At 48.2% G+C, this 16,460-nt stretch overlaps 4 protein-coding genes across 4 annotated transcripts; all 4 read left to right on the top strand.

The window, feature by feature from the left end:
* Positions 1-589: 589 nt before the first annotated feature.
* Positions 590-2,491, top strand: GGS22DRAFT_177989 (uncharacterized protein; the record flags this gene model as incomplete). Its single annotated transcript, XM_047963548.1, has 1 exon — positions 590-2,491. The coding sequence occupies one exon, from the start codon at positions 590-592 to the stop codon at positions 2,489-2,491; it is 1,902 nt and encodes a 633-aa protein (XP_047821592.1).
* Positions 2,492-3,953: 1,462 nt separating this feature from the next.
* On the top strand, positions 3,954-6,517 carry GGS22DRAFT_154189 (MFS general substrate transporter). The gene is made up of 5 exons (XM_047959999.1): positions 3,954-4,482; positions 4,550-4,564; positions 4,635-5,036; positions 5,088-5,444; positions 5,530-6,517. The coding sequence occupies exons 1-5, from the start codon at positions 4,177-4,179 to the stop codon at positions 5,869-5,871; spliced, it is 1,422 nt and encodes a 473-aa protein (XP_047821591.1). The 5' UTR covers positions 3,954-4,176; the 3' UTR covers positions 5,872-6,517.
* A 1,529-nt stretch (positions 6,518-8,046) lies between these two features.
* GGS22DRAFT_88722 (uncharacterized protein) lies at positions 8,047-14,577 on the top strand. The gene is made up of 2 exons (XM_047968342.1): positions 8,047-14,096; positions 14,161-14,577. Exons 1-2 carry the CDS (start codon positions 8,295-8,297, stop codon positions 14,221-14,223), a joined length of 5,865 nt encoding a protein of 1,954 aa, XP_047821590.1. The 5' UTR covers positions 8,047-8,294; the 3' UTR covers positions 14,224-14,577.
* Positions 14,578-15,094: 517 nt separating this feature from the next.
* GGS22DRAFT_154186 (thioesterase family protein) lies at positions 15,095-16,230 on the top strand. Its single transcript, XM_047959998.1, has one exon. The coding sequence runs from the start codon at positions 15,439-15,441 to the stop codon at positions 15,925-15,927; it is 489 nt and encodes a 162-aa protein (XP_047821589.1). The 5' UTR covers positions 15,095-15,438; the 3' UTR covers positions 15,928-16,230.
* Positions 16,231-16,460: the final 230 nt, after the last annotated feature.

The raw sequence follows: 16,460 nt of genomic DNA, 5'->3' as shown, positions 1-16,460 counted from the left end.
TCTGCGAATGATTGGGAAAGTCGGCTCCGATCCGAGCTGAGCGTGTGGAACTTACCTAACCAGGACGACGGGGCACGCACATGGCGGACGGCGATCAGACCCCACTGATGCTTCCATTCTATCCTCGTAGCCCCTATTAAAACCCCCTGTTCCCTAGCCGAATACGCGTATTCCAGCCCTAGGGGTTTACCAAGTGGTTCAGCCTGTCAGGCCATCAAACCATTCAACTCTCAGCTCTCTCCACTTGATCTACCTACCACTTCCCTTCTAACCTTCTAACCTTCCAATTATCTACACCTCAAGCGATAATACCTTACACGATAGTCTCCTGTTTTGTTCCAGATTCGCTTCGGGATTCGATCCATACGGGTTATATTAGAAAAAGGGTTCGGATGGTTATTCATCCCGTTTTCCTCTTTACTCTTTGACTCTTTGAGCGCAAGTGAAATATCGAGAGACACGGAATCGTCATCGTTTTGGTTCGGGTCTTAGTACATATCTGTCGGGAGAAGCTGCATTTCGACCCTAGCTTTTCATTACTCCCCACTTGCATTGCCGAAAGCGAAGCTTTGATGGCCGCTTCTTCATAATGTTCCTACATTCGGGAGCAAGCCTCCACGGCCATGAATATTCGAGCCGGCCCGCTCCTCAACCTGGTCACCGACGCAATCCACTCTTGCGCTCTGCTTTCGCTAAACCTATAAATCGACCTTCATCTTATCGTAATAGCGCCGAGATTCCTCCTCTTCCTAGCGAATCTAATTCCCTAGATAATTCCCTAAATATAAGGCGACCTAGGCCTCTCTCAGAACAACTCCCTAAAGTCACTCAACCGGTTGTAAGATTTGAAGAACCCAAATGCGATCCCCCGACTCCGGCGAAGCCAGAAGCGATGAGCGAAGATGAGGGCTCGATTGCTTCCGATAGTGACGCAAGCCGGGTCTCGTCATCCCCTCGTCGTACCCGTCGAAGGGTCCCGCGGAAGAGCACCACATTTCTTTTTGCGCATCCACCTCCGAGGTTACGCAATAAGCAACTATTAATTCATATTCGTCCGAAATTGTTGCTCCAAATCCAACAGTTATCTGTCAACCAGCGCCCGAGACCGATCATCGATGTATATCCTTCCTCTGCCGTCGCCGGATCATTGATTGCGCCTTTATTAAAACGCTTCCCGATGATTGCTCGCATTAAACGGGAATTGAATGTACAAGATGTGATGTTAGTAAAGAGCGAGGATTATGCACAGGCGTCTGGGTCAGAGAGTGATGGCGACGAGGACGATATTAAATCGCGCGAGCTTTTAGCCATATTAAGTCCATTGAGGACGGAAGACAAAGCCGAGATCGTGTTAGCTGACGGGTCAGTGTGGATCGTGACGCCCCGACTAAGCGGTACCAGTTCATGCTCGTACGAGTTCGTTTCGGTTGATTCGAACGGAAATACTATCACGGCTCGGTGGGTTCGTAAACAGGTTGTTACTAAGTCGCTACCCGCCACGCCGACGACTGCGCGCGGTTCCACACCACCACCGCCTGTAATTGACTACAAATTTACCTTTAGCATAATCGATCCGAATTGCCGGCGTCATCCCATCATGGCCACCCTTACAAACTCTTCCCTCGATATTCTCGATACATATACTACTGTTTCTCAGTCCGCCAGTCGTTACCCTCCGACTTCTCCTTTGTTATCTACACCTACGCCTTCTTCTGCCAGCGAGGAGAATCCGTTCGAACGAACGACCCAACAAGTGGAAGATTGGCAGAAAAACTTTATTACTATATCGGCTATTTGGGTAATACTTCGCCATGGCTCACCCCCGAACTATAAACCTGCAGATGTCAATAACCCGGGCGTATCTATCCCAACGCCGCCACCAGACACAAACGGAGTGACTCGTCGGCGGTCATTAAGTGTCAATACAGATATGACTCCCAAAGTTAGCTTTGCCGAAGCTAGCTGTCGCCGGAAATTCCCAGGGGCCTCGTTACGGAGTGATCAGTTTGTATCAGGTGTGCTACCTAGGAGGGCGACATCCACCAGCGCATCTTTCATACCCAAACGCAACATTACGGATACGAATCCTAGCCAAATAAGCAGTAATTCAGAGCACGGAGCGAAGAACAGGAGGCCATTCAGTGGTGATTGGAGTGGTCCAGTGAACCGGAATGTGGATAGTTCGTTGGCAGCCATATTGGACGCACCGCTAACCGCGTCTCCCATCGAGATATCCGCACCAAGTAGCACTCAGACATTAGCCCCTACCCCTTTGTCCAAAAAACGACGAGCTGTATCGGCATGCTATTCAGTCGACCCTGGTCCATTTAAAGCTACTAACGTCGAATTTATGGAAACGCCTGAAAGTCGACGCAATTCGTTCTTCCACAGCCCATTACAGGACAGCCAAAAGGATGATCACGACCACAAGGTCAAGAATCAGAAGTTGAGGAGCTTCACAAATTGGTTTCGAAAGTTACAGGGGCGGTAGGACTGCCGGCTGCACCTTTGCTAGTAGACAGCGAAATAAATAAATTCGACTGGATTGTCCGTGGATGTGGAAACGAAAACTTGTATCATATTTTCGCATGGGCCGGAGTTACAGGGTTGGGGGGTCTAAGCATTGGATTTGGATGGAAAATCACATCTTTGGTTATTACAGCTACTCCTACGGAAGAGGGTTGAATCTAGTTCACCAACTAGAACCCTAGGAAGCTTCAAGGCTTAAAACAAGAAGTTCCGATATATAGTGGTTGATCGCGAAGAGCCGGAAATCACCATGGCCCGAGGTTAGAATATTCATAGTCGCCTAGAAAAAGGAACGGCTTTGAGCAGCATCGAAAAGGTTGTTAGCTCTGATGATATTAAATAGTCTTAATAGAAAGAACATTTATTATCTCTCTACTTGGCGATGGTTTACATTACGATCTAAACTGACCAATCGACGTGAACAGGCCCTACCGACCTATCACGCACACAAAAATCCAAATACAGGCCTCATCATAGCGGCGATCTAGCCCTATCTATTTTTCTTACGACTAGAAGTCGGGTATCAATACCGCCTGACGGCCTAACGGTCAGGAACATGCCCTCCTACTTGGACCTGCATCTCGGCAGCATGCGAATACTACCGAAGCTAGCGCTCGGGTAGGCGCGTAGGTACTCATTCTTAAGTCGCTATAGCTTACCCGAGATCGACACACGTGATACCGTGTAGTTCGGATCCGAACATCTACATGTGGAAATGTGGATGTTTGTGTTACCCCCGAGGCTGTTGGACGAAACTTGACCGTGCAAGATCACGCAGGTTGGTCATATGCTTCTGGGTTTTTATATATAGGTAGCTAAAGGCACTGTTGTTAAACCGCTTACCTCCTACTGGACCCGGTCTTGGTCAGATATGACGTATATTCCCCTTTTCTTACTTATCCGGGTGGGCGATTGCCAACATCTCAGAGAATGGTTTAATCAAGAGATCTGAACCGATTGAATGATTTACTATTTTCCTGTGGCATGAGCAATCTGAGATATCGTATCTGAGGGATTCATGTACTGGGGTAGCAACGAGTATTGTTTAGGTAGGACATATTGAGGTATGTATTTCCTTTTCATACCTACCCTTAGCTGATATATCAACCCTCTAGGCGGAAAACCCGACGTAATTGTCCCTCAAGGTCGTCGCGCACGGTAAGCAAGTATGGAGAGACGGATATACGGACCGTGGAATAGATATGATGGCGGAGTTGGTTGGATGACCGGTGGCGGAGTTGGTTGGTTGGTTGACCGATGCCGGTCAGGTTGTGGAGAGTTCAAGCCGGTGGCGGAGCTTCCCGTTCGGGAGATTTCCTACATTGTCATCACAATGACGACGAATCGCAGATGACTTAAACATCGATTACGATGCGGAGAAGCCGATGTTCTGCCGTCGGGAGCCCCCCGGCTTGGTTTTGCCCCAGATTCGTGATAAATAACATCTCCGTTTTTCGGTTGTGGAGGTCAGATCGTGTACCGTAGTTTCTCCAGCGGTGTGTATAAGTAAGTGGCGGGGAGACGAACCGAATCTTTAATTGTTATCTGGAGATTGTTCGCCTTCTCACCCCCTTAGTTCGGTTGGAAGGCCACATACTACATTTGAAAGTTTCGAGGCGAAAAGACGGGATCGAACATCCTGCCATCATGGCCATGCGTGTGCAACAGAATGGCAGCTCCTCGACTTCGGTTATGGAGCTAGAGCCTGTTTACATGTCCTCACCATATTCGAACCAGGATGCTAAAGTTGATATACCAGCCCGTGGACCGAGTCGCCAGACAAGCAGCGGACATAGCGTTGCTGCTTTTGATGAAGATGCAACCTCACTTCCACCTCCTAATATGGTAGCCGAGGCCGTGCAAAGATGGAACTACCCTCGAAAAAACATACCGCGCGTTGCTTCGTGTTTTTGGTCTTTTATCGTGATGGGCTCAAATGATGCTGCATATGGCGTAAGTTCTTATTTAAGAAACCATAGCCACCTAGATATGAACGGCCCCGCTAATATTTTATATCTAGCCTCTCATCCCATATGTACGATAGTTCCCCAAGTTTCAAAGATGAAGTTCATCTAGTGGTAATGGTGGACTAACCTATCAAATAGATTCAAGCTTACTATGGCCTCACATATGTAATAGTATCGCTCATCTTCCTTGCCCCCTTTGCGGGATACACAGCGGCGGCATTCTCGAATAATGCTATCCACCTTAAGCTGGGTCAGAGGGGTGTCGCCTTCCTCTGTTCGGGGTGCCACTTGATATCCTACATAATAATCGCCGTCCATCCCCCATATCCAGTTTTAGTAGTTGCGTTTATGCTGGCCGGATTTGGCAATGGTATATGTGATGCCGGTTGGAATGCGTGGATTGGTAATATGGCACGGGCGAATGAGATGCTTGGTATTCTTCATGGTTTCTATGGAGCTGGTGCTGTCATCAGTCCGCTGGTTGCTACGACTATGATTACCAAGGCAAATTTGCCGTGGTACGCCTTTTACTATCTTATGGTGAGTTTTTCGATGTCACCGGGGGAACGGATAGCTGACTAGGTGTGTTAGATTGGAATGGCTGCGCTCGAGGTAGTTGTTTCGGTCAGTTGCTTTTGGAATGCGACTGGGCGCGAATACAGAGAGTCGCTCGCGAAACATTCCGACTCATCCAAAGGTAGCCTTAAGGAGGCTCTACTAAAGAACCCCGGAGCTCGTGTGACTTGGCTTTGTGCCTTTTTCTTGCTCGGTTACGTCGGCCTTGAAGTCGCCCTTGGAGGGTGGATCGTCGAGTTCATGATTCAAGTGAGGAAAGGTGAGCCATTCGCCAGCGGTATGACGGCTACTGGATTCTGGCTCGGCCTGACGATCGGACGTTTTGTCTTGGGATTCATAACACCGAAAATTGGTGAGAAATTAGCGATAACGGCAAGTGTTTTTCGTATCTACAATGACTTGACCTGGCTCATTCGTATTCCTATGCAATTTCATGGGCTAACTGACCGGTCAATAGATATATCTCCCGGTGACGATGGGTCTAGAGTTGTTGTTTTGGCTAGTCCCCCAGTTTTACGTTTCCGCTGTCGCCGTAGGGCTTCAGGGGTTCTTCATCGGCCCCCTGTTCCCGGCTGCCATTGTCGCCATGTCAAAATTACTCCCGCGGCATCTTCACGTCGGAGCTATCGGGTTTGCTGCAGCTTTTGGCGGTAGCGGCGCAGCGGTTTTGCCCTTCGCTGTTGGAGCTGTTGCCCAGGCCAAGGGCGTGCAAGTGCTGCAGCCGATTATCCTCGCCCTTCTTGGTATCATCTTGATGTTCTGGGTTGGATTGCCTAGGATAGATAAGAAAAAGGAGTGATTGTGTGTAATAAGTCGCATATTAGGAACCTTGATATTAGGAAACCTGGTAAGCGCGTTACTAGCTCAAAGTGAGCTGAATCATATATTTCTCATTGCGATCCCTTCTCATAATAACTTCTGATGCGACGGATGCGGAAGCTGTGGAAACACCAGATGACAATCTTTTGAGACAAGATTGGCTTCAAATAGGCTCCCTTATCCGAATACTCCGTAACACCGCGCTGGCTATGGCATGGCCAGAGCGAATCCTTCCTGGCAGTTTCTCCTTACCGACTGCGGAGATCTCGGTGTAGCAGGCAAATAGATATACCTACCAACCTAGGTATGGATACCGTCGCATCCGTAGACACATGCATTGATGCCTTCCGGGAATCGTTGGCGTCGCGTTACGAAGCTGCTTGGGCCTGACTACCTGACCATACCTTGTGGCAACCTACCTAGGTACCCTTGTGGAAGTCATTATTGGGCTGTTGAGTTGTGATAATCCGGCAAGATGGGATCTCTAAGCAAGAAGAAAATGATGATAGAACTAGATATACCAGCTCTTAGTTTTATACGACTGTGCCTGTTATGAGAAAAAGCACTCGAGCAAAGTCATGTGAGCGTCTTGATATGCTGCCAGCAAGGTTGTAAGAAAAAGTGACCTGAAAATTGCACGCACTTGCCCAAGATACGTAGAGTACTTTAGAACGATTAGCTAAAATATAATAAATCGATGAGACATCCGAGAACAATGTGGCTAGCTAGGGGCAAGGGTTGGGCAATCCGCGGGAGTTGTACCCGTCAAATCGGGATCGATTCCCCAGCCACGTCCGCAATATCCGTTCTGATTTGCATGACGTCGTGCAGTACTAGCTTTGGCGGTTCTAGGAGCTGAACCTATGGATTTCTGCAAGCATGCAGCTTTTCGATTTTTATAATAGGAACCATTGGTGATCCGCGGCCACATGCATTCTTTGGCTATTCCATTTTCCCTCAAAATTCGGATCTGTACTTGAGGCACAAGTGACTGGTCACCAGCATGTGCTTTGTGATATGTCTGGTATAATAATGAGAAGCTATCCCATGCTGCATGTTAGTTCGATGTCCGATGCAAGGCCTCTATAATATGCCAATAGTATCCGTCCCAACGGGACTCGACAGGGTCATGATCTGATATTTTTGAACTCGAAAGTTGATTTGCACGGCAAATATATAGAACAATAAGAATTGTGAAGGAGGGAAATAGATTCATTGATCAGTATGTTACTAGGTAAACCTTTAATGCTAGGTGCTAGGAACAACATTAAACCCGAATATATGGCCAGCGCTGTCCTAAAGTTATGAGAGTACTAGGTAGGTACAATACAATACACATCTCAAGTTTAAGGTTACATAGGTAAGTAGGTAGGTACATGTATGTACTTGGTATCTAGTACGTACATTCGTCGATTTGAACCTGCACGTGTTATATTAGTCATTGTAAAACATTAGAACCCAAGCTGGCCATTTGGAAATTGATGGAAGAAGGTACGAGACGGAATGTAGAAATGTAGGCTGCTATAGTGATTCGTAGTTGCTCGTCACGGGAAGTTTGCGGTTACCTACATTGATTATAGGTGGGTTCGGCCTATTACGCCTATTACGTACTTCCCTTTCTGCCTCTGGAACAGAACTTACAAGAACAAACGAAAGCGCGACCACTGGACACTGGCCTAATTGACTTTCAACTACTCCCCACTTGTGAATGAGCCAAGTGACCTAAAAGTTATTACATCTTTCACCCCAGTCAACATCCATGGATCCATGATCTCGACCAACACATAAACTTCGCTGTTTATCTGAACAAATACATCAACGGTGCTATTTATCAGCCTTTGATACCCGTTTGGTAATCTTTCATCGACACTCAAACCAACAATCCAAACAATCCCGCGATCCCGCATCTGACGAGGCTAGCAAAAAGAAAAGAAAAAAGAAAGCGTCGCACATAGTGAGGGGTCGGTATCGGTGTGCGTAGAGTGCGGCGGTGCATCGAGTAGATCGTTCCCCGTTTTCGAGTAGTCCAAACCCCAGAGCAGCTAGCAGCAGCTAAAGAAGCTCCGAGAGCTGCGACATGTCAGCGTGCACCCTACTCCTAGCACTCCTAGCTGCAGCACGAGACCAGCAGCCACTATCAAACTAGGTACACCGGGCGCACTGTCTACTACCATCGTTAACGGTGTGCGTGTGCAAGTGCAAGATCCATAGCAGAAGGGACATCGACAACGAAGTTTGGGTCTTGAAATTATCCAAAATTTACAACGGAGGTTGTATTACAACCATAGCATTTCTTGCCCCAGAAATAACTCGATACGATCTGATACGATACGATACGATACGATAACACAGGGCTGAGCCAAAACAAGGAACCAGATACCAGATACCATTATCTACGTAGCCATGGATGAGGCTCTTGATCCTCCATCTGCCGCAGCCTTTCCTGCCACAGGTGTATCACATTTTCTCTATGTCGCAGGCGACGCAATCTCGAGAACAACCTCTCCGGGCCCACCACCTTCTACTTCACTCGATGTCGACGACAATAAACGATATCGACCTCGAACCTTTGCATATTTCCAATTATTACCCTACCCTGTCGAAGACGAAGCTGAACGCGATGCCGCCTTACAAGGAATATTGAAACAGCTCTACATAGCTATCAAAGCTGAAGACTTCTCTCCTGGCGCCCTTCATTGGACGCGCCAGCTTCAGGGATGGCTTTCGTTGAAGTTCGACATGTCCCGCGAACTACGCGCTAAGCTTGTCAAGTTGTACTTCCACCTCTCCTTAGCCAAGGGCCTGGATGATACTTCTGCCGATCGGTTTGCCAAAATGGTAGTAACCCTTATCAGGAGAAAACAAGCGCTTAAACCCGAGGTTGATTTAATTCTTGACTGGAGACCGTTATGGAATGAGTTGAAGGCATTGATATTGCCCAGCGAAACAGCTGCACATCACCACTCTAGGAAACGAGGGTTTAAGCATCTCAGAAAGCTGTATCTGTATTCGCAGATGTATTTCGACCCCAGAGAGCGACGTGCCATGTTAGAGGAGATGCTACCTTTTTTCAGTACCTCAGATATTCAAAATGCCTACATTGTCGTCGGCGCTTTGAATGTTCTAATGCCTACAACTCCGGTCCCCCCTACCGAGCCGCAGTCTCAACCGTCGGATTTCGTACCTACCTTCTTCCATCTTTGGTCGCTAATGACCCGCTCTAAGGTCATGGACAACTCATTTATCGATATGTTCTCTAGGATTGCTAAGGATTATCTAATATGTCGACACGTACCCTTCAGCGAACATGGTATCTTCACACGAGAGCAGTCCGATCTGATCTTTACTGCGATCCTTCGCCTGACTGAAATTCCTGTTGGACAGGCTAATTCCCCATATACCTCAATCGATTATTCAGCTGGAATAGGCTTGTTCCTTGAGAAGGATAAGAAGAAGCACCCAACACCGTACATAGTTGCCCGTTGGGTTATATGCTCCCTATCGCCCTTCTGTCTCGACAAGGAAAATTCAATCCTGGATAGCCTTGAAGGGCTAATGGAGTCGGTTGACACCTTCTTCCACCCGTCGAACCAAGGTTCGTGGACCAAGATATTAGCTCAGCTCACATATTATCTCACTGAGCTTTTTGTGTCTCGTTGGAACAGAGAGCAGAGCGGAGAGCAAGATACCCCGGCTGAACGCAGGATTAACGATGCTCTGAAGCGTCGATTCGTCTTGAGTTTGCGAGAAGTCACCTTTATGGGGCTTTTTGGGAAAAGCTCCAGTATCACAGGCTTATACTTCAACTCTCTCCAGAACCTGACTTATCTCGAGCCTGACCTAATTCTACCTGGTGCACTCCAAAGGTTCTATCCGAGTTTGCAAGGCTTGGTCGAAGTTCATCGGACCACGTCTAGTCTCTGTGGTCTTAACATGATTGCCAATATCATGTCACGCCAGAAGGGATTCAGATGCCACATCACCGCATTATTAGCACTAGCTTTACCTGGTATTGACGCTAATGACCTGAACAAGACACAGTATACATTGAACTTTATTCAAAGCGTTGCGTATAGTATTCCATTTGTGACTTTGACGAAGGAGGACAATACCGTCCATGACACCACCCTTGCTATGCAATGGGTTCAAGGGGAAATGGAGCGCATGGAACGCGAAGGCCAAGACGTTAAGATCGATTACAAGAATGAGCTAACTGATGAGGATGAGGCGAACATTGTCCGGTCCTCGACTGCCGGCTTCGGTGAATTTATCATCGCATTATTAGGCAAGGTGTTCACATTGCTTGAGAATCTCCCTGACGCGGCCCAAGTACGTTCTGGGTCTCCCGAGGATAATATTATTAATACCTTGCCGGCTGCCTTGACTCCGATGTTTGCCTCTCTATCGCCCGAGCTCTTTGAAATTGCCCTGGACAAGCTGTCAACCTTCGTTTCCAGCCATGTTGTTCATCAAGCTCGAGATGCGATGGCTTGGATCTGCAACGCGTTATGTAAGGTGAATCCGGAGAAAACACTCAAGATTTTCATTCCGATGTTGATCGTCAATATACGCAACGAGATTGACTATAACGGTGCAGCGTCTGATCGGAGCAGTGGCACTGAAGTTCTTCCCCGAGACAGGGCCCTTGTGTGGCACGTGAGTATTTTGAGCATGTGCGTTGTACACGTTGGTAGCGAGGTGCTGAAGTACAAGAAAGATCTCTTCGAAATAGCAGAGTATATGCAAGAGAAGTGCAGAGGCCTACCTACTATTCATATTAGTAACTACATACACCACCTGTTACTCAATCTCACACATACATATCCCATAGACACTTCGCTGTACGAACCTGATGTCCTGCAGCGCGGCTTGGACGTTGACGACTGGGGTAAAACGACGTCTCCAGCGGATTTGACAATTCGATGGCATCGTCCCCTGCAGGAAGAGATTGAGTTCGCGGTTGAATTATTCGAGACACAGGCCGAAGGTGCTATGAAACGCCTCGAGTCGTTCATGAGCGAGAATCCTCCCGTAAGCCGAAAAGGAAAGAATAAAGAGTGGTCGGATGAAGTTACTCGTCAGCTAGGACAGCTGCGATTGGTCATCTCCGGCCTCGCATCCCTTTTTGATCCTAAAAGAGCATCTTGTGGGCCAACAGGACATGTTAATGGCAACGGAAAAATTGGAAGTCAGGAGGACGAGACAATGGCTGATGACGATGATGACAGTGAGAACCCGCTGGCGGAGGTTGGAGAAGATGATGAGACGAAGCCACAGTTTAAGTATCCGAGCGGCTATTTACTCACACCAGACACCCCGCTTTATAATCGAATCCATGAACTTCGAGAGGATATAGGACGGCTGCTCTCCCGAACACATTCCTTCCTCAATGATCACCAAGAAGACGATGTTTCTTGTTTCACGTCATTGTACAACACCTATCGTACATGGATCACAGACGTGGGCTTTGAGCGATCAGCACATCCATTAGATCGACTGATTCGACTCTACAGAGCAGACATTGCCCCCTTCAAGATCAGCGGGTTACGAAAGCCGTACCCCCGGCCGCTCCTTGTCAAGCGAGCCGACGCATACCAATTGCAACGAGTCAAGCATAACGCATCGATTCGTAGGAAGAGTGAGCTAGACAAACGTTTACTGCTCGACCTCGCAGAATCGTCCGTCTCGTCGTACGCTGATGTGCGACGAATAGCTCAAGGAGCGCAAGATGCGTCTCTCAAAGCATTAATTGGCGGCCGCCCACTCGTCATTCCCGTTATCCTAGAAAGATTCCGTAAAGCACTTGATGAAACCGACCACGACAGGATCAAGGGGGCCATGTATACGCTGCTCTTTACAAGTCTACTCAGAACATTGATGAGGGATTGGAGATTTGCTCCTGACCTCATGCGACTATACATACAGTCAGTAAATATCGACAAAACGTCAATCCAGAGCTTAGGAGCGACCGCCATCTACCCACTCGCTGAATTTGGCAGGCGGCTCGAGTTAATGGTCATAATAGACGAGCAGACTGTAGACTTGATCAAGCCTACTGAAGATTGTTCAAAGGCCATCAGTACGAGGCACGATTTCATCAAAGAGCGCAGAAAGAAAGTCGAGCAGAAGAAGTCGGATTTGGGACTAGAGTTGACGGAACTTGCGAAGGAGTCTCACTGGAAGACAGCAAGTCGGTGTGCTATGTTTATATGCAATCTCTGTCTACGATTTGAGTCTATTGCGCCACCCCAGTTCATCGAACTTATCGCTAAGGGTACGAATGATCCACATCCTGGATTAAGGGCTAATTACCTCAGCGTATTCGCAAGCATCTTCACGTCGATCGATCAGCGTGCCGTGTATGGGCATAGCTACTCCAATTACCTCCAGGAGAAGGAACGGGATATCAATAAAATCATTGTCCCAGTTCCGAAGGGCGACAGCGAATATACAGAGCGCTTCTTAGACAGCTTCAAACACCCCGAGAATGCTGAGTATTTCGTTGACACGGACCATGCTGGATGGTTGGTCTGGGGCAAGCAATTCAATGCATTTAAAGCTAAACCGGAAAAGTTCGACGACTATGATGACGTCGAGAAGGCAGTCAGACAGCAAATCGGCAAACTAATAACGAGGGAGTGGCTTTCTCAATGCTTCGCTTATATGAAGCAAGAGCCGCGAGATTCGACAGCTGATAGGTTCAGAACCACAAATGTCTCTTTGCTCATGCATATCTTCGATCTCATGATCTACGGGCAGACCGAGCTCAAGTTTGACGATGTCAAGGAATTAGTCGCTGATGTATACGGAGATGGGAGCGACAAGCATCAACACCGCGCCACGGCGGAGATTCTCGGTGCTCTGATGGTTGGCACAGCGTACGACCCTCTTAATATGAAGAACGAAGTATGGAACTTTGCGCAACCGATGATTCTCGATGTCTTTGCAGACAAATTGACTCCCGATAACCTCTCATACTGGGTCACATGCCTCCACTTCATCATCGATACGAAGGACCCTCGTCGTGCTAATGAGCTCGTCAACCGTCTAAGTTCTTTCCGCCTGGATATGAATTCTAACGCTGCTTTCAAGGAGTCCTCAAAGGTACAGCTTCTCGAGTTCCTGATTAATGACTGTGGATGGCACTATCGCCATGAGAAGCCGATCCTGGACGACTTCATAGCACATATCGATCACCCGTACAAGGCTGTGCGCGAATCAATTGGTCGCGTCATCGCAACCATCTACAGAACTCGATATCATGAGTCGTTCGAAAGTGTCGCCGCTCTACTTGAGCAGAATAAGGCAGACTCAAATATTGGCATCCGACCATACAAGCCAACCGAAGAGTTCGCGGCAACTATCAAAGATGTATTTGACCGTCTTGAAGTGTGGCGCCATGAGCGTACACCGGGGCAGCAGACACCGTCCTCTTACACATCTGGGTCGAAGACTGTCCTAATCTGGCTTGACAGCACTCTCTCGTCCCAGGAATGCATGCAACTCATTCCATTCTTCCCAGATCCATTTATTGATCAACTTCTACACATGATGGATGTCAAAGAGGATCCGGAGTTGATGCGTCTGGCCTACCATGTCTATCGTCACTTACCGAACATTCCATTCCGTACCGGCGAGGATGAGCCCTTCATCGCAGCATTGGTTCGTCTCGGAAAGACTGCTACAAGTTGGCACCAACGTCTTAGAGCTCTGGTGAACATGCAAGTAATCTATTTCCGGCGACTATTCCTGATGGACGCTCCTCAGAGAGCATTGCTCTTCGACGCTGTAAGCGATATGCTAGCCGATCCCCAGCTTGAGGTTCGAACGGTAGCCAGCGCTACGCTGGCTGGTATGATTAGATGCTCCCCCGCTACGGTACGGAACCCCTTCATTGTGAATCTGAAGTCGCGCTTCGAAAAAGAGTTGGCGCGAAACCCAATGCCGAAGAAGAGACAGCCCGGCACTGAAACCCCGATCAACGTCACGCAGCAAATCGTGAGACGACACGCTGCGGTCTTGGGACTTGGATCGTTGATAGAAGCATTCCCGTACGCAACTCCACCACCAAGTTGGATGCCAGAGGTCTTAGCCCTCCTCGCGAGACGCGCAGCAAGTGACCCTGGTGTAGTTGGCAAGGCTACAAAGGCAATTCTTTCTGAATTCAAAAAGACAAGACAAGATAGCTGGGGAGTTGATCAGAAGGTAAATTTCCCTCTGTCTTCCATTTGTCTTTGGATTATCCCAACAATATGCTAACGTGTCATAGTATTTCACTCACGAGCAACTCGAAGATCTCGAAGGGGTTCTCTGGAAGAGCTACTTTGCATAAGGGCGAACACATAGAGGTCAAATGTTTCGGTTATTGATTTGGTCATAACCAGGCATGTAGACCAATGATTTGAATAGGTCACCTCTAATCATGATACGGCACATTTTCCTAGGATACCGGGCGTGTACAATAAGGGCCACCGGGGTGTGTTAAGAGTACACCGGATGGTGTATCTCTTCTTGATATTGATGTTTTCAGATACTACTTGGCATAGACGCGAGGGAGTCATGAATGAGGTCGGACAATGAACCCATGAAGGCGCACACACTTTCGGGGTACCACGAATATCTACAGCTACGTATAGCTTTATCCGGTGATTCAAATCGGTATCGCCGTTAGGGCTTAGGAAGTATACGGCTGTAGAGAAGAAGTACCATGATGAATAATTTGACCCGTTTAGTCATGTGCTATATTGGTTAAAGGTTTATGTACGCGCTTAACTCGATTATTTCTATTTGTGTGCTGCTACTACCGTATCTTGACTACGGGCTGACAACGTGGCATGGAATATTCATAATTAAATCGGACTTTGGGGGCATATGCTGACATCGTCGCCTCGGATCCTTCGACCATCATCCTACTCCATTCCCTACGCCCTTATTACACCTGTGATAAAGCTTTAGTGCGGCGAGCAACCCCTTTCCTAGTTACGTAGGTACCTACCTAGTATACCCCGTTCGTTCATATTTTGAAATCCATACTCGGTACCTAGGTAGCGACGTGTATAGTTCTTGTTACATTGATATGTTGTACGATGCAATGCAGGCAAATATGGGTCAACAAAGGAGGAGCAAATAAACGCATGTGATTTTCATTCCATTGTCGATCCTCTCCAATATATATATACATATTATTAGATATAAAAGATATAGGTCGGAGATCAGTCTTTTTATAGTACTTCACTAAGTAATATGGGAACCTCAGGACCATATGAATGGATTACATAATAACCATTTGCCGCCGGTCTAGGTACCAAGTGGCGAAGTGATGGAGCCAGCTGGCAAACAGCTGAAATCCGGGTTATCGTGCTTTACAGCAACTGGCGTCAAGTTCTCAACATTTTACCGATCTGTTGAACTACGACAATTCTTACTGACTCACCTCAAGTCCAAACCCACGGCCAATTAACCCAAACCACATCCCGCATCTCTCTCACGGGGTATTTCGCCACGCTAGGTCATCAGCAGGTACCTACCTTTCAACCGGGCAGTAATCATGGGATCGATCGGCGCAGAACCAGCAATCGCCGACCCCGGCAAAGATGAAGCCACCATCAAGGCACACCTGGAGGATCTCACGGCGGCCCAGCTGCCCAACTCGGCCATCTACGGCTTTCTGCTCTCGGGCGTGCGCATCGTGGCAGCTAACCAGGGCTTCATGAGAGCGAGGCTTACGCTCACGAGGAATCACATGAACTCCGGAGGCGGCATCCACGGGGCCGCGAGCGCGGCGATTGTGGACTGGGCTGGCGGCATGGCGATCGCGACGTGGGATCTGCGTAGGCGGACGGGTGTGTCGGTCGATATCCACGTCTCGTATCTCTCGTCTGCCGTTGAGGGAGATGAGATCGAGATCGAGGCTTCGGCGGATAAGGTCGGCGGCTCCCTCGGGTTTACGAGGGTTGTTATTAAGAAGGTCGTGGATGGCGTGGCGGGGCCAGTCGTTGCTAATGGTTCGCATACGAAGTTTGTTAAGCAGAGGTAGCGCCGGTACGGCTTTGGAAGTGTTGGTGGTTTCTGCATGGCAGCGTGGGTAGCAAGCGATAGCGCGTATTGCTTCATTTCAACTTAACATCGGGGTTGATAGACGAGGAAGATAGATTTTAGACGCTTGGTATTGGCGCAGAAGTCTCGATGATAGACGGATAGAATCCTCAAGGAGTGGAGGCGACGGCGAACTGCTATAGCGTGTCGCGTACAGAGTTGCCTCTATCAAGGCGCTGGTAGCCAAATACTAAACCTCTACACCGTTGTTAGCAGCTTTTTCGTCGATCAATACCTAATCCGCCCTCCAGAAGAGGGTATCAAAAGACGGTATGAACTCTAAACTACCACGACTGTCGTAGCTGAAACCGACGAGAGGAAAGCATAATGACTAAAGTTACCCCCAGCCTAGGACAATGCGGAATGAATAGGCTGTAACATCGACGTTGGACAGGATCGTGTAACTCTGGGCATAGAGTACTTGGACTGCGTCACCGCCTCTATGGAAGGGTTCTCTCAACCATCGACGAAATA

The sequence above is a fragment of the Annulohypoxylon maeteangense genome, assembly GCF_022496945.1.
Source record: "Annulohypoxylon maeteangense strain CBS 123835 unplaced genomic scaffold GGS22scaffold_3, whole genome shotgun sequence".
In the NCBI taxonomy this organism is placed as follows: Eukaryota; Fungi; Ascomycota; class Sordariomycetes; order Xylariales; family Hypoxylaceae; genus Annulohypoxylon; species Annulohypoxylon maeteangense.
The sequence above is the reverse complement of the archived record's forward strand: the minus strand, read 5'-3'. Positions and strand labels throughout refer to the sequence as shown.

Excerpts from the sequence above, each read along its gene's own strand:
- GGS22DRAFT_154189 (XM_047959999.1), top strand. The coding sequence starts at position 4,177 with ATGGCCATGCGTGTGCAACAGAATGGCAGCTCCTCGACTTCGGTTATG. Across the intron at positions 5,037-5,087 it reads ACGCCTTTTACTATCTTATG|ATTGGAATGGCTGCGCTCGA; the intron begins GTGAGTTTTTCG and ends TAGGTGTGTTAG. Across the intron at positions 5,445-5,529 it reads GTGAGAAATTAGCGATAACG|ATATATCTCCCGGTGACGAT; the intron begins GCAAGTGTTTTT and ends ACCGGTCAATAG.
- GGS22DRAFT_154186 (XM_047959998.1), top strand. The coding sequence starts at position 15,439 with ATGGGATCGATCGGCGCAGAACCAGCAATCGCCGACCCCGGCAAAGAT.
- GGS22DRAFT_88722 (XM_047968342.1), top strand. The coding sequence starts at position 8,295 with ATGGATGAGGCTCTTGATCCTCCATCTGCCGCAGCCTTTCCTGCCACA. Across the intron at positions 14,097-14,160 it reads GCTGGGGAGTTGATCAGAAG|TATTTCACTCACGAGCAACT; the intron begins GTAAATTTCCCT and ends AACGTGTCATAG.